The sequence below is a fragment of the Pelodiscus sinensis genome, chromosome 11 (genome assembly GCF_049634645.1).
Source record: "Pelodiscus sinensis isolate JC-2024 chromosome 11, ASM4963464v1, whole genome shotgun sequence".
NCBI lineage: Eukaryota > Metazoa > Chordata > Testudines > Trionychidae > Pelodiscus > Pelodiscus sinensis.
In genome coordinates, this window is record NC_134721.1 from 30,481,053 (window position 1) to 30,504,489 (window position 23,437).

The 23,437-nt window shown below is 42.0% G+C and overlaps 1 protein-coding gene across 1 annotated transcript in view; it reads right to left on the minus strand.

Moving 5' to 3' along the window:
• Nucleotides 1-23,437, minus strand: part of CACNA1D (calcium voltage-gated channel subunit alpha1 D) — a 365,513-nt gene that overhangs the window by 143,651 nt on the left and 198,425 nt on the right. The window contains exons 10-14 of the mRNA XM_075938914.1: nucleotides 11,243-11,330; nucleotides 9,879-9,905; nucleotides 1,758-1,918; nucleotides 996-1,221; nucleotides 646-853 (exon numbers count right to left, since the gene is read on the minus strand). Coding sequence (XP_075795029.1) covers nucleotides 646-853; nucleotides 996-1,221; nucleotides 1,758-1,918; nucleotides 9,879-9,905; nucleotides 11,243-11,330 — 710 coding nt within the window. The remainder of the gene's footprint in view (nucleotides 1-645; nucleotides 854-995; nucleotides 1,222-1,757; nucleotides 1,919-9,878; nucleotides 9,906-11,242; nucleotides 11,331-23,437) is intronic.

A 23,437-nucleotide genomic window follows, 5' to 3' on the forward strand; every position in this document is an offset into this window, starting at 1 on the left:
GTGAAAATGACTAGAATAAACAATGAAAGATACTATCCTAATTTTATTGTCCTAGTTGAGAGAAATGCAAAATGTAAATAAACACCATAAACAATGAAAAAAAATAGGTTACATTGTAAGAATTCTTTTGGTTTTAATAGTTAATTACTAGTAACACAGATAAGATTTTTTAAAAGAAACGTATAGTGTCCTTTTAAAGAAATCCATACTTTGTTTTTGTATTATATGACATGCTATGAATCTCACAGATATATATTTTAAAAATGTTTTTCAATGTATCCTACTAAGAACTAGTTGAACATGCATCTCCCACAAAATACAAAGTTAACAAGCTTACAGGAAAAACATTATTTCACATTACATAACTTCCAGCTTTTATTTCTAGTTGTGTCTTTGATGGACAAAGAATATTTAATTTAATGAAGTAACATGAAAGCTATGTTGCATAGATAGATCAAATAAGATATGGAACAAATGATACAAATGATGCAAAATTACCAGAATATTGAATATAATGAGCAGAATGTTACTTAAAGTAAACAGAATAAGTAGTATTTGTGATTTTTTTTCAGGAGACAAAATTACCTAAACATTTTTGTTGATCATCAAAGGCAAAACGTTTCATAGGGGGTGAAAGAAAGTTACCTGGAATACAGTTAAAAGAGCTTGTGGAAAATTATCGAAGGTGCTCCGTTTTGTTTGAGTTTCATCAAAATTAAATTTGCCTCCAAACAGCTGCATTCCAAGCAATGAGAAGATTATGATGAAGAGGAAAAGCAGAAGCAACAGTGAAGCAATGGACTTCATTGAGTTTAACAAGGATGCTACCAAGTTGCTCAGGGATGTCCAGTGCCTATAAATTAAAATGCGTGTGTTAACACAAAAAAAAACTGTAAAAGAACAGTGCGTGATGAAATATTACAACAGAGTTTCTGATCACCATACAAGTACCCCTAAAATTAGCAACAGGGAAATGCATTATTTCATAATCTTACCTTGTGACTTTAAAAATACGTAGAAGACGAACACATCGAAACACTGAGATTCCCAGGGGTGACATAATTTCCAACTCCACCAGTATGGTTTCAACAATGCCACCACAAACGACGAAGCAATCAAAACGGTTAAAGAGGGATACAAAATAAGCCTGTAGGCCCAAGCTGTACATCTTTATTAACATTTCACAGGTGAATAAAGCCAGAAGTACTTTGTTTGCAATATCTGGAACAAAACATTCAGAAAACTATAATGTTTCAAATATTTTTTATTTATTTTGTAGTTCTCATATTTTCACTAACTTCTATCCATTTTCTGTGCCAGTTAGCTTATCTCTCTGGAGGGAAATACACATTGCTTCCTTTGTATTTGACACCATTAATGTTACATCATTCTAATTTATTGCTAAAAACATAGCTCAAACCCAGACTAGAATTAAGACAAAATGATTCACAGCCTATTCTGCTGTGCAAATTAACATTTGTCCTTCCTTATCTTTAATCACATGGCTTGATAATGGTAATATGTCTAAAGTATAATGGCACATGTTTACAATTTGGCACTGAAGGTTTTTGCCTGCAAATTATCTCATTAAGCTGTGTTGCAGCTGTGGAAATAGAAAACATTGGCCATGCCCTATCAATTTCTTTAGCTGGAAGTACTTAAGATAGCAAATTAACTACCAAATGGCAAAATGCAGAAGTAATCAAGGAGCATTTTCAATTTTCTGTAGTCAAAAACATGGAAAATGGTCTTTGTACCTTGGATCTGTGTCAGCCAGTCAGGTTGATTGTAATGTTCAGAAGAGATAGTTAATGTGTTCAGAAAGACCAAGACAATAACCAGCCAATAAAATGAAACAGATTTTACTGCAGCTCTACATTTTCTTCGATTGAATCGGTTCCAGCGACGCCAGCGTCGACTGAAATTTAGAACAAAAACAAATGCATTATTCCCTTGAAAAATATTACAGTCTTTGAATTTAAAGATCTGTGTTGGGAGAAAGATTTGTGGGTGTATATATATCTGTGTACATATAAAACAATGAAAGAAATCTAGAAAGCAGATTTGTGTATTACTACCAAGTGCAGCTACAAAGATGATAATTTTGTTCAAATTCAGAGCCAAATAAAAAGAAAAAAAATGAAAACTTTAACAAATGAGTCTTTAATATTTCTGTATAACCCATGCAATCTTTGTACCAGTTTACTAGATTGTGACATCACTAAATTAGGGCATTTGTCAAAGCCAGCTCAATATCCTATGACCAAGAACATCAAATTACATTTTATTGCTTAATTAGATATACCTAAATAAACTAGATCTGGCTTCAGATTAAGTTTAATTTAAGAATCAGAATTTGCATTTCAGGTTGAACTATGATTACAGTTTGGGTTTGCATTAAACAATGTGGGAATGTTATAAGATGAACTTGTGAGAAACTTCCCTATAATGATGGAACTTTCATAGCATCAAGAGTTCCTAAAAATTCTACCAATTTAGGCTGAAATCCTATGACAATGAGTGCACATGCTCATGGGACATTTGATGCATATAAATTGGAGTTGGAAATTAGGCCAGATCTAGTTCTGAGTTTCACTCAGAGGGGAAGGATGGTCCAATGGGATTTGGGAGACCTGAGTTTGTTCTCTGCTTCCACCAGAGCTTCCTGTGTGATCTTGATTATGTCTGATCATATCAGATAGATAGATAGATAGATAGATAGATAGATAGATAGATAGATAGATAGATAGATAGATAGATAGATAGATAGATAGATAGATCCACAGAAGTGGATTTGGATAACAAATCTGAGTGCCCCATGCCAATGTCCCTATCTAAACCCAGTGGAGTTAGTGGAAAAACTCCCATGACTGCAGTGGGAGCTGCAGTTGCTTTCAGAAGGGGAAGAGCTTGAATATAGGGGTGTAGTTTTTGCCCTTGTCCAATATACTGTAATGCACTTTACAACTGAAATTCTTAGGCTGATGCTATTTCTGATCATAAACATTATTTTTTGTTTTTGTTTATACTCTACAATATTTAAATAAATTGCTACTAATAATGATATGAAAAGTCTTAGGGTACATCTACACTTGCTCCCTAGTTCGAACTAGGGATGCAAATATAGCCGACCAAAATTGCTAATGAAGCGGGGATTTAAATATCCCACGCTTCATTAGCATAATCTCGCCTGCACGCTATTCCGCTCGCCAGCTGATTCAAACCAGGAAGTATGCTCCAGAACGCATTGGTTCAAACTAACATTACTCCTCATTTTTTGAACTAATGCATCCTGGAGCGCACTTCCTGGTTCGAATCACCTGGCGAGCGGAATAGTGCACAGGCAAGATTACGCTACTGAAGCGCTGGATATTTAAATCCCCGCTTCATTAGCAATTTTGGTCGGCTACATTTGAATCCCTAGTTCAAACTAGGGAGCAAGTGTAGACGAACCCCATGTACCTCTGCTGCTCTGGATTAACAGGTATCATACGTAGTATACATAAAATTAGAAATGTTAAAATCTGCCTCAGGTGGTAGATCTGAAATGTAGTGGTGTCTTCCTAAAAATAAATGAACTGGCCAAAACAAACAGTCAAGCAGTGTGTGAGGTTCCTTCATTTACCTTAAACTCATGCTTGTGATTATTGATAAGGCTACTAGTCACGGGCATTTTTAGCAAAAGTCATGGACGAGTCATGAGCAATAAACAAAAATTCAAAGCCTGTGATCAGTCCATGATTTATACTATAAATATTCCTGATTAAATCTTGAGGGGAGAGGTCACTGCTCAGGGGGCTCTGCTTGAGGGGGCCCAGTGGCACCAGCTGTGGGGGGCCACCAAATAGCAGCTGCCCTGGTTACCCTGGGACCACTGCTGGGGGCCAGCAAGCAGCAGCTACTCTGGCTGCTCCAGAGACTGCTTCCATTGGCCACCAACCAGTGGGTGCTCCAGCCACCATACCTGCTGCTTGAGTGCTTCCCAGAGCCAGCTGCACCAAATACTGTTTGTGGCTGCCTGAGTACTGGCCAATGTGGCTGGCCCTGGGGCCACCTGTGCAGCTGGCTGCAGAGCCACTCCAACAGCTAGTGTGGCTGTCCACAGTGTCAACTGTGCAGATGGCACCAGAGCCACACTGGCCACTGCAAATGTCTTGAAGGTCGTGCAAAGTCATGGAATCTATAACTTCTGTGATCTCCATGACAGAGATGGAGCCCTAATTATGGAAAATAGTAAATTGCTCAGTTGCAATTATGGAAAAGTTTCAGTGCCTCTGAACTATAATAAACATATGAAGAAAAATCCCCGCACTGAACTAATGTGACAGTGTGTTCATGAGCACTCTTGCCAACTACATTGTGTACTTAGCCATCATCAGTATTCTCACTGACTGGATGTACAAAATCCAGTATTTTTTACTCTTAGGGCACAATTCTGCATTGCTGAAGTCAATTAAAAAATGATAAAGCTCCAAGAGCTTGATCACTCAGAAGAGTTGGGATGATTCTTGGTCATTTCCAACCACCTGATCTAGGAAGTCAATCAAAAGGGTGCTGGTCACTGGATCAGCCCCTAAAACCTTAAACAGTGGCGCTGTCTACACACTGGCATGAATTTCCGGAAATGCTTAAAACAGAATAGTTTTCATTATAAGTATTTCCGGAAAAAGAGCGTTTACACTGGCAGGCTGCTTTTCCGGAAAAGCCCTTTTTCCAGAAAAGCATCCGTGGCCAATGTAGACGTGCTTTTCCGGAAAAGAGCCCCAATCGTCATTTCCACGATTGGGGCTTTTTTCCGGAAAAGACTCCTGGGCTGTCTACACTGGCCCTTTTCTGGAACAGTGTTCCAGAATAAGGACTTATGCCCGAGCGGGAGCAGAATAGTTTTTCCAGAATAGTGGCTGATTTTGTACAGTTCAACGTCGTTGCTTTTCCGGAAATTCAAGGGCCAGTGTAGACAGCTCGCAGCTTATTCTGGAAAAGCGGCTGATTTTCCAGAATAAGTGGCCCAGTGTAGACACAGCCTGGAAGTTTTGTAATAAAGTGACAACATTCTTTACAAAACGTTCAGTGTTTACAGATTTAGGGCCTAGACCAAAGACCATTGGCAGAAAGAGTATAGATAATCTTGGTGATACTAGCCAATAGCCCGTCATAAAAAGGGATTTTCAGGTCTCTCCTCCATGTCCGTCTCTCTCTCCTCCTCCTCCTGCCTCCCCCCTCTCTCTCTCAGCTCTCCTCCGCCTCCCTCTCTTTCTCCGTCTCTCTTTCTCTTCTCCCCCTCCTGCCTCTCATGGCTGTTTGGGCTCTGCACTCCCCATGCAGAGGCAAGCAATGCAAGTGGCTGTTTGGGCTCCATGCTCCCCATGCAGCACGGGGACCGCGGAGCCCAAACAGCCGCTTGCTACATTTGCTCCCCTGTGGCTGCCCGGCTGAGCAGCGCAGAAGTCAGCCGAGCACCACGGCGGGAGGCAACAGCGCCCCCCAGAGGCAAGACGTAACACTACAGTGTTACAGAGTCACAGACATTGAGCTACTATATATATATGATTCTGAAAATGCAGCCCCAGGGGTGTGCAATTTTACACATCATATGTAAGGGTTTCCAGGTTTTAGTGTGAATTAAGCTTAAAACAACACAAAGTATCAGTTGAGGAGCATAGCACATATTTTCTTCCTTTCCTAAAATGTTCACAATTGCACATACAAAGATAAAAGGGGAACATCAAAGTCTGATATTGTCCCATTATGATGCATCTTCAGAAAAACCTGTGCAAATTTCAACTTGAAAATAATGGAAGCCATTTTCATTATCTTCCTATTTTTCAAGAGGAAAACTGAAATTTTAAATGTTACAGTCTGATAAAGACAATGAGGAGTCCTTTAGCATCTTGGAGATTAATAGATTTATTACAGCATAAGTTTGCATGGGTAAAACCCACTTCATCAGATGAATTGGAGTGGAGTTTAGAGAGGCATGGGAAAGTATAAGCACAAGCTCCCTTCCATTTGAACGATGACATCTTCTGCATAAGTGTTTCCACTGACGACAGTTGTGGCAGTTTTGTACAGTGAGAGAGAAATTAGGTTCCAACCCAATTAGGGCTTTTACAGTGGAAACCCCAAACCTTAATTTCCATCTGGAAGCCAGTAGGCAGACACTGGAGGTCATAGACACAATAACGTAAAATGCTTTTCCTATACATATCCACCTAATAAGTAGGCAGCTGCATTATACCTCTAGCTAGGACTTTATACTACACTCATTAACATGGCATCTCCTTACATTATAAATTTACAGAAATATGCATAGGAAGATCTGCCTGTCTTCGGCTTTCTTTGTTTCTTGTCTTATTCTGGGTAAGTTAGGTTGGAAAAGTAAGATTTACCTTTTGATTTGAAGGCAATGAATCATGGTCAACCTGATCTCTTCTGGATGTAACTTCCAGATTAGTGAGCCAGTTGCTGAGAAAGATTCTAGAGACTGATTGTGCCACTGTTCAAAAAGACAGCTGTTGTGGGAGGTGATGATCGTGCAGGAAAAGATGGTCTCTCAGAAAACAAACCAGCCTCACAGAGGAGTTACATTATGATTGAAAACTTGAATTTGGCTCAATGCTTATCAGGAATCCAAGGAGAATTGAATACAGAAGCAACATGTGATTTGTAATCTCTGCTACTGAACAGACAGGCTGCTGTGTTTTGAATTTAATATAGATCTTTAGGGATCAGTGATTCCATTCCTAAACATAGAGAATTACAGTAGTCAAACCTGAGGATCACAAATATGCAGATTACTGGTTTTAGGTCCAAATCCAAAAGAGTGGGGTGCAGTCTTTTTTCTTGACATTGATAGGTGAAAAGGAGAATTTCGCAATCATGTTTGTTTAGGTATCTGGGAGCGATGAGGAGATGAGGAGAACAATTAATTTGAAAATTATTTTAATAATAAAAAGGCAGACATCCCCAGTTGAGCCTAGTGCTACATAAGTGAATAGTTCTTCAAAGCACTTCCTGTTCTCAACAACTGTTGAAGTCAGACAGACCTGATGGTAATGTAGAGTTGGATACGACTGGCACTTCAGTCCATGCTGCCTTGCAACTTCCCCAGCAGTTTCATGAGATGAAGAAAAGGCTGGAGAAGCAGATAGATCTCTGTAGGATAACTACAAATCAGAGTTCTAGAGGTGTAGGAGCTAATGACCATAATGCCTTTTGGGAACATCTAAAGCTCTTTTAGTATGTTCTGAATAACCCCCCCACCCAGTGAGCTTCTGAAGTGGGAAAGCAACATTCAATAGCTGACAATATCAAATACTGTTCCAAGATCCAGCAATATGACAGTACGGCCCTTGCCTATGACCAAGAGGATGTCAAACTTCAGTGCCATGAGCACTGATTTTGTTCCATATTTCAGAATATACCTGTCTCAGAGGTATCCAAGAATACCAGTAGAATCTAGAGAAAGCCTACAAATTACTGGTGATCTACTCAGTAAATTTGCTTGGGAATGGGCAGTGGTGGAGAGATTGGTTGCATTAGCTAGTTCCTTACATACTGGTTGGTTGCATTAGTTAGTTCCTTACATACTGACTGGATTATGATAAGCTTCAGGTGTGGTGGGAACTTTTCCTCCTCAAATGATGTGTTCATAGTGTCATTTGGTAGAGGTCTTAGATGCTCACAGTTCTCTTTTACCAGAATGGGTGTATTTCAGAGTGAGTTGTTAGCTTGCTTTTCCTCTAGAGCTTCTACGATTTTCTGTTGTAAAGGGCCAAATTCAAAAAGGAGATGTCTTAACAATACTCTATCTGTTTTGAATCTACGGTTTCTGAAGTCTCTGGTGGCATTTCAGATGCAGATATTCCCCTTTGAATAGTAAATTACAGCTAACTTCACAGGAGCAGATATTGATTTGTGGTATTAACTGGAGACAAATTTAATATCAAGCATGATTTAGAAGTTGCTAAGGTGAAGAGAGATAACTGCCCAATGCAGTTATCTATTCTCAAGATGGCACAAACATGGGTCTGAAAGAAATGGACACTATTTTCTCACAAATGCAGATAAAAAGGCACTCTGGGCCATGCCTACTTGTTGATTATGCATAAGTAATCCTATTTCTAACAAGATTCCAAATTGTAAAGCTGCATAACAAATGGCAACACTTGACCTTGATCCGGGTGAGACATAATCCACTCCAGCTCTTCCAAATTGCTTTCCATAATCTATCTGTGCTTCCTGCGTCTATTGTGTGATCCTCAACTCTTTAAAAAGCCATAATCTCATGCATTTGTTCCATTTCACTGGCAGGGCCAGAAGCAATGGAACACAGAATTTAGGATCATTGGCATATGAACTCAATGTCTCTTCATTAATCTACCAGTGAATTGACATATACGTTGAGCTGTAGGACTGACATGATGAAACCACACCACATCGCACATGAAAAGACTTCCAAGGCAGAAGAAAATCATCTACAACTACACTTAGGGATCTTTCATTTAAAAAGAAAAAGGCCACTCGAAAGCACTCAAAAGAAAAGGGCCACTTTTATTGGCCATAACCGGCACATCAGAAAGATGTTGTAGTCAGCAGCAACAAAGTAGCTGTTAGATCTAATAGAATGGACACGATATGCATGTCAGCTGTTAAAACCACAATTCATCAGTGTTGCTACTGATCCAAGCCTGAAACAAGTTTTACCACGAACGAGGAAATTGGAGGAATCCAGCTTCCAGAGTTGCTTTGTTAGAACCTTCTCAATTATCTTCTTGATTATCTCTATTGTTCAACTGATGTCTATGAAAAATAGCCTGGAGATTGTTTGCAAACTGGTCATTATGACTATCTGCAATCCACAATTCGTTGTATGTGCCACATAACTGGCCACCTAAGTTAGACGGCATTGTTTTTGTTCTGTGATTGAGCAACCTGACCTTTATAAGCAGGAGTCTATTTTCTGTTTGCAAATTTGTTTGTTACAGGTTGGATCTCTATAATCTGTACTTCCCTCTTCCAGCAACATCTGTGGTCTGGCATCCATGAGTGTTCCTAGGCTGGAGCGCTCACAGGACAAAGCCAGGGGCTCCACGCTCAACACCTCCTCCCCTATCCTTTCAGAGTTTCAGGAGCATCACAAATAGCTGATTTGCAATGTTCAAGCTCACAAAGGAGAGGAGAAGGAATGGAGATGGGAGCACACAGGAGAAGAGGCAGGGCAGCAGTGGACTCCTTCAGCTGTCAGCAAGGGACAGAATCAGAGCCCAATGGCAGCAGGGTTACATTCCTAACCCTTGGCCACAAGGCCCCATCGCCAACCTGCCTCTTCCTCTAAGCACTACCACGTATCCCCACCCCAACAATACCGGCCCACCTGCTGCTACTGAAGCAGAGCTCCATAGAAAGTGGCATTGGAGGGGCTAGCACTGACCTCCCCCGGTACAGCAAATTCCTTGTTTCGAGACTATAGAGGTCCCGAGAGTGCTGGACGAGGCAGGTTCAACCTATATATGCAATTTCTCAATACATGTTCTATGCAAATGAAAAAAATAAAGAACTTTCCACAATGAAAGTGACAGAGGAGTCAATATCATGATTGTTTATTCTTGCTTTTACTTGTTTTCCAATGAGCATTCTTGTAAATAAAAATTCCCTTGCCCAAATTTTTGAAAATAAGTGAAGTTACAAATACCAAAAATCTAACTGATAGTTTAAAGCACTTTTCCAATAAAGTTCCTGAATCCTCTTCAACTATATTCTCTAATATCTCATCAGTAACATTTTTCATCCAATCAAATTCTACTATAGAAAATACAGAATGATGTGTAAACTATCACAAGGAAAAAAGTGATGAAAAAAGAGAGGAAAATACTGACCTGAACTTGGATTTTGAGATAGTTTGACTAAAAGAAAAGGAAAATACATTTTTAAGAATACACAGAAATACAAATTTACATAACCCCTTCTCTCTGGAATGCTGTATTTGGAAATCAAAACAACTGAATTATTCAAAGTTTGTGCATAAAAGTGTATTCTCAACATAAAGCTGCATAAATGCTGAAGTACTATTGTCATCTGTTTACAACTGTTTTTCTAATATTATTATTTACAAACCATGGATTTTACATGAGAGAGGATGGAAATTTTAAATTTTATCCTCTGTGGACCAGGATATAGTTATAAAGCACAGGTATTTGCAGAGAAATTATTCTGGATTTTAAATGGCTGATTCAATGTACTTTGGGAACATACTGGAAAAATGATGTTATATGAATGAAAATCATTATCACAATCATTATGTTAGTAGTATATCTACAGCAACCTAATAATTCTCAGTTTTTAGCTATTGGTAAAATATCATCATTCAAGTTATAAAAGACATTAGAAGATTTACCCTCCGTTGCCTAGGTCCTTCAGGGTTAGGGCCTGGCAGTGCAGGAGTGTAGGAGTCAGGGCAAGGGCCTTGAGGATGTGGGGGGAGGGAACAAGAAAGGAAGCTAGGAGCATGGGTGTTTAGAAAGGAAGGGTTGAGGGGTACGGAGGGGCTCAGTGTGAGGAATCCCATCCAGCAGGGCTATCTCTTCCCACACAAGCTGTCAAAGGCCTTCTTTCTCCTCCCCCTCCCAGCCCCCCCCCCCCCCCCCCCCAGGCTCCTCAGCTAGCAGGGGCCTAACTCTTTCCCCCGCCCATCTCTCCCAGCTGCCAACAGCCTTCTGTCTCCCCTGGCCACCACCATGTTATGGAAAACAGTCCCATTCCTGGTACTTCCCATTTTCTTGGCACAACCAAATCCTTACCTTGCTTTAAGTTAGGATAAGAGGAAACTGCATACCAAATTAGGTGGTTCTAGCTCTTACCATTTTGGAGAAGTTCTTGAACAAACAGACACACAGACACATGCAAATTTCTAAAATAGATATAGATTAGTTTCTGCTGCATTTCTTTAGCTTATGTCTCTTTTTTTCCTGGGTGATTTCAAAGCAGTAAAATTAAAAAGCTCTAAAACCTTTGTAAATGAAAAGCTCAAATGGATACTTAATAAAATATATCTATTTGTCCTGACTCCAGAATTTTAGATAAAAGTTTGGTTCTATTTTATCATGAACGACATAAAGCATCTTGCAAAACTTGAGTATTACAAAGCAAATATGTTTCAACAGGTAAAAGAAAAAAATGGCTCCTTTAAATTCTAGGTTGTTGAAAACACTGACATCTTAATTGGATCTGTGTACGTACTCACCATAGACTGCCACAGCATGCCGGGCTCTCGCCTTCTCCACTGACATTCTCAGTGTTCACAGATTCAGTTTCACTTGTGGGCATGCTTGCTGTTAGAAGACAAAATAAGTGTTAGATTTACAGTCAAAGTCAGCCCATTGCACATGATTTGCTTTTATATCTTATTAAAAGAGCACCTCTGCTTGTTTAGGTTTGCCAAGAGTTTTATTCAAAAAGCAGAATAGCAGCAGGAAGTCATAATGTAGAAGACTCTTTAGCTGCTTTTTTTTTTGTTTGTTTGTTTGTTTTTTGGTAAAGTTAAATGCACAGGACTCCAGGTTGTATTAGAGGATGTTTCTATTGTCTCAACAATTTAACATGTCTATTGAAAATGTACCACAGAGCACAATGAAGCAACATTGCACTTAAAAGATGCTGTCCGGAAAAAAGAATATGCCTGGCCTAACCTGCGAGACGAGACCTCTTTTGTGTGATGTGTTTCAGTATCATGTTTGAGGGTTTTTTTTCAGAGGCATACCGTAAGAAAGGTAATAGTTGGTCCCACCTATTATGCCTGACAATTCCAATAAGTGCAATAAAGGTCCTTTCAAACAGAAGAGAAGCCATCACACTCTGATCAATCTGATCAAGTTGAGCACTCTCTATTTTTATTTTCCACATTAAAAAAGTAAAACATGAAGGCAAGGAGCTAGCAAGCAATTTCATCTGAAAATATGACGAGTAATCAGGAAGGAGCGCTGGGAATGGCGTAATGGGTAATATAAATGAGAAGGAAGATTGCCTGTGATAAAAGGGGATTATAATATTTGTTACACATTGGTGACTTACTACACGTGGCGAAATCACTACTGAAGAGATAGAGACTGTAATTAATGGTTCATTAGACAAAAATCTGCTGATACTGGTTACGCTCACTGATCCTCAATTCAACAGTGGTGTAAGAAGATACCCACCTGCTGCAAAAGGAGTTAGGAAAGCAGGAATGAGCATACTATCAATCATTCTTTAAACTGAACATTATTACTTTGGCTGCACTTGTCAAGATAAAAGGTAAACCTTAGCATGCAGACTACAAGGGCTTATACTCTTGCCCATTTATGAAGTGGGGATGCCATCATAAGTAGGAAAACTAGAGTGAGGATAAAATTAGCATCGAAGTTACTGGAGAGTAGTAAGGACAACTGCCAATTAGACTTTTGCTTTTAGTATATTAGAAACCGTTGCTGGGATCTTTGTTCAGTGTCTAATGTTTTTTTTACCAAATTGATCACTAAAAAAAATTTTTGTATTATTGTTTTTGTGATTTTTTTTTTTTGTTACGGTTCCTGAAATGACAGTCCTGAAGACTGAAGGGACAAATTTTCATTTACACTAAAGCTCCATTATTCCATTATTCTGGCATTTTAAAGAATCTGCATAGTGGGTGTAAATTTCACATACCTCAGTATCATTCAGAACCAGGCCTTCTAGTATTTATTGTCCATGGGTCAAGTATAGAACAAGCAGTACAAGATTCTCCACCTGCCAAATTACATCAAACCTGACCAAGAGAGACCATCTCTAGGTGGCAAGGGGTAGCTTAGTTTGCATATCCAGTCATTTCTGGACTTGATGGTGAGACTGCCAACTCTAGATTAGCCAGATTCTCAGCTAATGTTAGCAGCAGCCGAGCATCTGGTACTGCAAATATCTTATTACATGAAATTTCACACCTTCTTAGTGTTGCATTAAAGAGACAAGAAACACAATCTAAAATGCTCATGCAATTGTTCAAACAAAAGAAGACAGCCCAGTCAGTAAACACTGCAAAACATAAGATTCCTTTGTTTCAGATAGTTCTTTTAAAAAAGACATAAGCAGCTCCTTTATATTGAACTTAGATCACACATGTGCCTAATTAGCACATGTGCATCACTTACAAGATATTCTTCTTTACAAATGAGACAAAACATTAAAAAATCAACAATTAATATTGTAAGTCTTGTATGAAAATTTTAGTTACAGTTGCAAAAAAGTTGAAAAGGGATTATTTTAATGTCAAACAATAAGTCACTGGCAGTCACATTTCCCTTAGTAGAAAGGATTCATGGATAGATTGGGTAAATCCCAGCTCTATAGATTAATAATTTTTAAAAAGCTTAAGAAATAATGTTTTGATAAGCCTACTTAGGGTGCTATCTCATATCTGCTGTTTAAACAGATGTTAAGTTTTCTTCCTTTGGTAATTTCTGCAACATTATACCGTAAGATTTTGCAAGCAGAAAAATCAACATTTTAGCCATGGAGAAAGAAGAAAAAATACAGTTTGTTTTATAGCAAAAATTGATATTATTGAACTAAACATGAAACTAAACTTTGGTTGTTCTGAAGAACTGTTAAACCACCAAATTTCCATGCCATGGGTAATGAAATATCAAAATATTCTGGAAAGAATTAGGTGAATCTTTAACACACATCTTGGGCTATTCTATGAATGACAAATTAGATCTCAGGACATCCATTGACAGATACTGTGACTTAATATAAGGGTTTGGTGAGACTATGCTGTAGCTAAGCACAGAAATATGTGCATTCAACAATAAAAAATGGGCATTTATGAAGAACAAGTACACCATCCAAATAACTTTGTTTGGCACTAATTATTCATATTACCTGCATGAGCAATATTTTATTTCTATCCATTATAATAATCTTGTCACAAGTTTATATAAGGCAGGGGAAGTAGAAAATCACTGTTTAAAATTACATTAAGATTCATTATTGTGTTAGATAAAATATTTTAAACTGGGAAAATATGAGTTTATTACCAGTTCTTTTAAAAAAAATAAGACAAGTGGTCTAAAGGTCCAATTCAAGAAAGCACTTAAGTACATACTGTATTTAAGTCTATTCCTATTACAGGCAGTACTAAATTAGATGCCTACATGTGCTTCCTGAATAACGACGTTTCAATGTGCAGCAAAGCTTAAATGTCACCACATAATTGTAGCAGTGTTTCTTTAAGACACTGGAAAAGCAAAAATACTCTGCTGTACTAAGGGTTGTGGCAGTTGCTACGGTAACTAGTGAGTTGCTGAATTTTTTTTCTTCTGTGTAGTAGAACAATCAGTTATATTTAAACTACATAATTCATGGGTATATTAATTCTCCTCCTAGACAATGTCCTTCCTCACAATTCTTCTAATATTTTTTGCATGGATATATCTTTCTCCACATTTGTTCAGAACCCTTCTCTTTTCCCTCCCGATGGAAAATGTTGAGCCTGACCTTGCACAACTGACATCAATGAGAATTATGCTCCTTATTTCAATGGGAAGAAGATAGGCTTCTGGGACAGAGTTTCCTCTCAGATGAAGTTTCCTCTCAGAACTCAGTGGAGTTATTCTGCATTTACACTGGTGTAGCAGAACAGAATCTGGTCCTGTGTCTTGTGCTGGAATTCTGCAGCCTTTCCCCTTGCTTGCCAAAACTGGGATCAGGTAGACTCAGGAGAAAGTGATTTTTCAACTACCTCATTTGAAATGCTTATTCCCTTGAGTAATCAGTGAGATTAGGGCATAATTCATAGAAATGAATGCATACTTTAGCTAACATATAATACCATGTTTCCCTCACACATACACCAGAGTAACTCCGGAATGACTCCAGTGAGATCAGTGGAGTGGCAAAGGTGTAAAACAGATATTAAGAGCAAGGGGAATTCAGCCCATTGTTTCCAGGCTATACTATACTTACATCCTACAAAAATGGGAAGTTCAGGTCTTGTGGCACAGGTCTATTGATTGACCTCCACTTAAGAAATACAAAATGGAAGCTTTAAACTACTCTCCAGTTTCTTGTAATGTGTCAATCGGGGTGTGTCTACACAGCAGCATTATTTTGTAATAATGGCCATTATTCCAGAATAACAATGTGAGCATCTACACGGCAATTCTGTTATTTTGAAATACATTTGAAATAACAGACAGCTTATTCTAACTTCTGTAAACCTCATTACATGAGGAATAACACCTATTCTGAAATAGCAATTCAGACTAATTATTCCCCAGTGCCTCCTGCGGCTCTAAATCAAGATAGCATGTCCACATTAGGGAAGCCTACCTCGGACTCATTTTGAGGCTTTGTAGTGTAGACATGCCATTTTGAAATAAGCTATTTTGGAGTATTTCTTCTGGAATAGCTTATTTCAAAATAAGCATGCAGTAGATATATCCACAGTGACAGGGTTTATTTATTTATTGTATATACATATCATAAGGTTTATACAATGTTTATACAATGGCATAAAAATAATGTAACTTTAAGACAAGCCTTGAATTCAATCCTAGCAAGATTTTATTACCAGTCAAAAATGTCACCCTACTTTACCTCAGTTTAGCTACTTTAAGAAAAACAAAGATTCTAGGTAAAATCCTAGTCCCAGTTGAAGTTATTAGGAGTTTTGCCACTGATTACAATTAGATCAGGATTTCACCTTCTGTTTCTCCCAGGATCATGATCCTATTTCAATTTGAGACATTGTAGGTGTAGTGCTGGAGGAAAGTATGGGGAGAAACGATACAATAATGGATAGAATAGGGGAACTTAGAAACCCAGCATGTATTAAACTCTAATTATAAGACAGCTGTGAATGGCAATATAGAGAATTCTAGCTTCAGGAGCTATGAAGACAGCAAGCCTTTCAATCCCAAGCACAGCTCAGTAGCAATGACTGCAAGAGCCCACCCACTCTCACTAATCCAAACTGACAGTGGTATCTGCATTGGAAAGGCATAATTACATGACCATGGCCTTTTAAAGAGAAGGAATTTATGGGAAAAAATAACAGTGTATAGGATGAGTCAGAAGGATACTTTATGGCCTTGTGTTAGAGCTCAGGTGTGCTAAGTGAGAGACATGTTTTTCTTTTCCCTCCCTAGATGATACAAATGCACAGAAATACACAAGGATTATCTTCTTTATTAAGATTTGCTCCCTTTTTTAGTGCTCCCCTGGAAAATTCATCTAGGACACTAGAAAATATAATCTTAATTCAAATTATATGAATCAGTTTCAAATGTAAAGTGATTGTCTGAAGAGATCAGGAAATACCCCATGTAACATTTGATATTTTTCCAAAGCATACAGTATTTAGGTCAAATATATCAGCTATTGCAGACTCTTAACTGTAATTTAACTAAAGTGGTTGTGCCTTTCCACAGCAAAGCTAGCTGCTGATATAAGTGGAATTTGCAACTATATGTTCCTTATTAATATCATTGTGACTTGAACAAGTTGCTATTTATGTTATTTTCTAAAAATACACCGCAGGATTTTTTTAAGCAATGCTTATTTTGTTTAACAGACACATATCTATTTGTTTATCTGCCTACATCTGAAAAGTACATGAACTTTTTTATAGGTTGGCATTTTAAAGACTCACCAGATGATTAAGGTCTAAGTTAAACACATTATCACTGAAAATTTCCCAGGAATTGTTAATTTGGGTCATTTCTATAGGAAATCTTCAATAAACACTAACATGTCCTAATCCAGTGATCTCCAACCCTTTTAACCACAATTTAAGTGCAATGTAAGAGCTACCTCAAACCCAAATACCCATGCCCCACTTCCTTCCTGCCCCTTCTCTGAGTCCCTGCCCCTGCTCCATCCCTTCTCTGAGGCCTCACAGTGCTTACTCCAGCCCCTTCCTCCCCAACCTCACTCACTTTCACCAGGCTGGGGTAGGGAGTTGGGAGTGGGCTCTGGTCTCGGACCAATGGGTTTGGAGTGTGGGAGGGGCTCTAGGCTCAGCCCGGGGCAGGAAATTGGGTTCCAGGAGGGGTTTCAGGGTGCAAGCTCTGGGAAGGAGTTTGGGTGCAGGGAGAGTCATGTCTAGGGCAAGAGGTTGGGTGTAGAAGGAGGTTCAAGGCTAGGACAGGGGTTCACTAAGCTGCCTCTGGCTGGGCACCACTGAGCTCACAGCTTCTACTGGCCATGGTTCCCCATAACTGATCAACGAGAGCTGCTGGAGTATTGTCTACAGGCAAGGACAGCACGTGGAGATCCCCTGCTCTGCCTTTCTCAGGAGCTGCAGGGACATGACAGCCACTTCCAAGGGCAGCAATTACTACAGGGATAATTACTCCAGCCACAACGGATTACATTTTAGAACTCAAAGAATTAAGTATAAGCGTAAGAGAAAAATTAAAATGATGAAATGCACAGATCAGTCAAAAACCAAAAATAACCCACTTTGAAAGCAGTAAAACAAGTAACAATAATACACCCCACCACTCACATATGTGCTGGGTCAGGAGATGAGAAGGAAGGACAATGTGGCTATCTCTAAACAGCATTATTTCAGAAGAACGTCAGTTATTCTGAAATAACATAGGGTATGTCTACACTACCCTGCTAGTTCGAACTAGCGGGGTAATGTAGGCATACCGCAATTGAAAATGAAGCCCGGGATTTGAATTTCCTCATTCCACGAGGATTAACAGTAGTTCGAACTAGGAAGCCTAGTTCGAACTACCTAGTTCGTGCCCCGTGTAGCCGCGCGGCACGGGGTTCGAACCAGCCGGGATTTAAAAATGGCGGCACCCAGCTTATGCAAATGAAGCCCGGGAAATTCAAATCCCGGGCTTCATTTGCAATTGCGGTATGCCTACATTACCCTCCTATTTCGAAATAGGAGGGTAGTGTAGACATACCCATTGTGAGCATCTACACAGCAAGCCCATTATTTTGAAATAAATGCAAAATGACAGGCTTCTTACTCCAACCTCTGTAAACCTCATTGTATGAGGAGTAAGGGAAGTCAGGGGAAGAGTGCTCTGTTTTGAAATAACTGCTGTGTAAAAAGCGCCAAAAGTCAAAATAAGCTATTTTGACTTAAACGATGCAATTAGCGCAGCTCAAGTTGTGTAGCTTATTTTGAGTTTAGCCCTGCTATATAGACATACCCTGTATGTTTGTGAGAATGACAGAGACACACAGTGTATGAGAGTGACAGAGATTTGCATAGCCAAGCTCCCTCCATCCCCTTCTCTCTGTGTGGAGATAGATCGGGTACAGGAGTCGGGGGAGGAGGGACACCCTGACATCAGTGTTCCCCTCTTCTTCCTCCCATACCCTGCACAACAAGCAGGAGGCTGCCAGGGGGCAGAGGGCAGGAGCAGCATGACAGTGGGTGGAGGGGCAACTGAAGTGCCAGCGCTTGATAGCTTCCTGGCCAAACTAGTCAGGATCACCTGTCAGTGGCTCCAAGATCTACCAGTAGATCCCGATCTACTGCTGAGGGACCACTGTCCTAATCCAAAGAACTGAGCAGAAGAATTTGTTACTCACCTTGTGCTGTAACATCTGTTCTTCGAGATGTGTGTCCCCGTGGGTGCTCCCCTACAGGTGTCGGGCTCGTCCCGGCGCTGCAAACCGGAAAGTTTTCGCCAGCAGTAGCCCCCTCCGGAGGACCGTGCATGCGCAGAGTGCCCCGCGGCGTTCGCGCCTTTTCTGCGTCGCGCGGTCCAACTCGCCAGTTCCTCCCAGCCGGAACATCTGAAATAGAGAAAAACAGAGCTCCGAAGCAGGGAGGAGGGCGGGTCGTGGAGCACTCACGGGGACACACATCTCGAAGAACAGATGTTACTGCACAAGGTGAGTAACAAATTCTTCTTCTTCGAGTGATGTCCCCGTGGATGCTCCACTACAGGTGAGTATGAAGCAGTCATCCAAACAGCTGGTCGTGCTTCGGAATCATCTGTGCACGGAAGAAAGAACTGCCTGAGAGACTGCTATGTCTGCCGTTTTGAGACGATCAAGGGCATAATGTCGAGCAAATGTGGATGAGGACGACCATGTTGCTGCTCGGCATATGTCACGTAGCGGTACGTTCTTTAGAAACGCTGTGGAGGCAGCCATACTCCTGGTTGAGTGCACTGTTGGTGTACAGGGTAAGGGCCTGCCCCTGAGGGTGTAACAGCGAGTGATGCAGTTAACGATATGCGACGATATACGCTGTGACAACAGTTGATGACCTTTAGAGCGGGTCGCCAGTGATAATAGTAATCGTGGGGACTTTCGGAAGGGACGCGTCCTGTCTAAATAGAATGCCAACACCCTTCTGACATCTAATGTGTGCCAACGGACTTCCTCAGGTGTAGCATGTGGCTTGGGATAGAAGGTGGGAAGGACTATAGGCTCATTGACATGGAATGACGAATTAACCTTTGGCACGAAGGCTGGGTGACATCTCAGTGAGACACCCTGTTGAGTGAATACTGTATAGGGAGGATCGGCTGAGAGTGCTGCGAGTTCGGAGACTCGTCGGGCTGAAGTAATCGCAAGGAGAAAGGTAACTTTAAGGGTGAGAGTCTGTAAATCACAAGTTGCAAGTGGTTCAAATGGTGGATGGGTAAGAGCGTCCAGTACGAGGGTAAGGTCCCATGGTTCTGAGATAGGCCTATGCGGTGGGTAGAGATTGGAAATACCCTTAAAGAACTTCTTCATAAGTGGATGAGAGAAGACGGAGAAACCCTCCATTGGAGCGTGGAAGGCCGAAATTGCCGCCACATGTACTCTTAGGGAAGCGACTGCTAAGCCTTGCGAATGTAAATGGAGTATATAGTCTAGGATGCATTGGATATGTGCCTTGAGAGGGTCGATGGTTTGTGATTGGCACCAAGCAAAGAAGCGACGCCACTTGTAGAGGTAAGATCGCTGAGTGCTGTGACGCCTGCTTTGTACCAGTACATCCTTGACTGCTTGGGAGCAGGTTAGCTCTATGCCTTGGAGCCAGTTAGGAGCCAAGCTGTCAGATGCAAATGGTCGATGTTCGGATGGAGGAGATTGCCGTGCTGCTGCGAGATCAAGTTGCTCAGCTGTGGAAGCCGTTGAGGTCTGGATAGCGACATCTGCATGAGTTGCGTCAGCCATGTCTGGCGAGGCCAGAAAGGAGCCACCAAGATTACTGTCACTGCGTCGGATAGTATTTTCCCTATTACTCAGGGTATCAGTGGAATTGGGGGAAAGGCGTATAGGAGATGGTATGTTCCCCAATTGAGCAGGAAGGCATCCCCCATCGACTGGCTGCCTATACCCGCTCTTGAGCAGTAAGAGCGACATTTCTTGTTGCTGCGAGTGGCAAAGAGGTCGATTTCTGAGTAGCCCAATAACTGAAACAGATTGCGGGCTACGGAGTGGAGGAGTTCCCATTCGTGCTGGGATTGGAAGGATCTGCTGAGTGCATCTGCAATTGTATTGGCCTTGCCAGGGAGATAGGAGGCTGTGAGTGTGACACTGTGGCGAATCGCCCAGTTCCAAAGGTGCACTGATTCCGCGCACAAGGTCCTGTACCTGGCTCCGCCCTGTCGATTGATGTAGTATACAGTACATATTTTGTCCGTAAGGACCTGTAGTGTGGTTCCCTGTATCTAGTGGACGAAGTGGCGACAAGCGTTGAAAACTGCCCTGAGTTCCAGGAAGTTTATGTGGAGCAGGGATTCTTGGTGGGACCATAAGCCTTGGACCCGATAGTGCAGCATATGTGCCCCCCAGCCTACGAGGGACGCATCCGTGGTAAGCTGGATTGATGGGGGTTGAGCCCGGAAAGGGACACCAGCAAGAGTATTGGCCGGGTGGAGCCACCATGCGAGTGAGTCCTTGACACGGGCAGGGACAGGCGTGAAACTGTTGATATTGGTAATGCCGGGTCTGTAGGTCGTAAGAAGCCAATGTTGCAGGCACCGCATGCGAAGGTGAGCGTGGGCTATGACATACGTAGTGGAAGCCATGTGGCCTAACAGTTTCAAGCAGGTAAGGTATGAGACTGTCGGGGCAGTAAGCAGGACGCTTGATAGGTCTCGGATGGCGTCAGCTCTGTCTATAGGTAGATACGCCATAGCGGTTGTCGAATCTAGTTTGGCTCCAATGAAAACGATGGACTGGGCGGGGACCAGAGAAGATTTTGGTAGATTGATAATTAGCCCAAGAGTCTCGAAGATACCTTTTGTAGCGGTAACTGCGGTCTCGGCCTCTTGCATCGAAGGGGCCGTGAGAAGGTAGTCGTCGAGATAGGGAAAGATGGTGATGCCGGCTCGACGGAGGTACGCAGCTATGACTGCCATGGTCTTTGAAAACACTCTTGGAGCTGCGGATAGGCCAAATGGGAGCACCGTGTATTGGTAATGATCGTTGCCCACGGTAAATCGTAGAAATCTCCTGTGAACTGGATGGACGGCAATATGAAAGTATGCGTCCTGTAAATCGAGGGACGCGAACCAATCCCCTTTGCGTAGTGCTGGGATGATGGAGCCCAGGGTAACCATCTTGAATTTCTGTCTTCGCAGGTGGCGGTTGAGGCCGCGAAGATCTAGGATAGGTCTCCATCCTCCAGACTTCTTCTCAGTGAGGAAATACTGGGAATAGAAACCTCTGCCTCGGAACTCGGGAGGAACTACTTCTACCGCACCTATGGTAAGTAGGTGCGTGACCTCCTGACGTAGCAGAAATTCGTGAGAGGGGTCCCTGAAAAGGGACGGGGATGGGGGGTTGGTGGGAGGTAGAGTGGAGAAGAGAATCAGGTTACGATCTCCCTGACTCAACGGTCCATGGTGATGGCGAACCAACGGAGGCAATAAGGGTTCAGACGGCGGTGGAAAAGCTTGGTAACTCGTGGTGGGGACTCCAATAGGGGGATGGTACGCAGACCCTCGACAAGTCCATCAAACTTGCTGCTGAGGTTGTTGTTGATTCTGATTCTTGTTAGGCTGTTGGCGGCGATGTTGGGGGCGCTGCCTTTGTCTATGTTGGTCGCAGGGCCTAAAGCGTTGGTTAGAATAATAATAAGAAGAAGGAGGAGGCCTTTGTCTGTTATACGGCCAAGCTCTCCTGCACCTGAACAGCGGAGTGTACATCCCGAGGGTTCTTAACGTGGCTCGGGAGTCTTTTCCAGAATGGAACACTTGATCCGTGTTCTGGGCAAACAGGGAGGCTCAATCGAATGGAAGGTCTTCCACCTTGGGCTGTAGATCCTTTTGTACAGAAGCCAGGTGGAGCCAAGAGGCACGTCGCATGACGATCGATGTCGCCGTAGTGCGGGAAGCCGAGTCAGCAATATCCAGAGATATCTGGAGTGCATTACGGGCTGCTGTATAACCCTCCTGCACGATGGCTTTCAGTACATCCCTTTTGGAGTGTGGCAGAAGTTGTATCAACAGCACCAACTTCGAGTAATTATCGAAGTCGTGGTTGGCCAGTTGGGCGGAGTAGTTTGCCATTCTTAGTGTGGCTGTTGCCAACGAATATACCTTCCTGCCGAGCAGGTCCAGATGCTTAGCTTCCTTGTCCGCAGCAGAATTTCTCGCTTGCGCGGACCTTGCCTTTCTTTTGCTGGGCTGCGTCGACAACGATGGAATTAGGGACGGGGTGAGTAAAAAGAAATTCTGCGTCTTTGGCATCAATAAAGTATTTCCTGTCTGTGCGTCTATTGGTAGGGGGCACAGATGCCGGGGTTTGCCAGATGTCATTAGCTACCTCAAGAATAGCGGCATCGAACGGGAGAGCTAGTTTCGATTTGTTGGCTTGTTGTAAGTTTCTGAGGAGGGCATGGTGCTTTTGTGGTGCCTCGGAGGTACGTAAGTTTTGTGAATATGCTACCCGTTTGAAAAGCTCATGGAATTGTTTGTAATCATCCACGAGAGAGGGTTCGTCATTAAACACCGTGTCGTCCGGGGAAGAGAAAGCGGCATCTGTCGGAGAGACCGTGGGCTGTTGCTCTGCTACAGGTGACTGAGTGATATCGTCATGTGGGGCAGAGGCTGTTGACGCATCCCCACTAGGCGTTGGTGGGCGTTGAGCCGGCGGGATAGAGTCCTGAGTAATTGGCCGTGGTGAAAGTAATTGCTGCCGGTCTGGGGACGAGGGTGAGTGTCGTGTGATTGAACGTGAACGATCAGAATGGGGCGAGGTGTACATACAATGGCGAGAGCCACGGTGTGAATATTGCGGAGAGTAAGAAGTGACGCTCCTGCGGCGATAGTATCGGGAGAGAGGAGGAGATCGCGGGGATCATGAGCGGTATGAGTAGTGATACGGCGATCTCGAGTAGTATGAACGGTGATAACGGGGCGGTGTAATAGATCGCCTCGGGGATCTGTAGTAACGGTGCGTAGGGGAATAACCGTAATGGTGATCCCGCCGTCTTTGACGAGGTAAG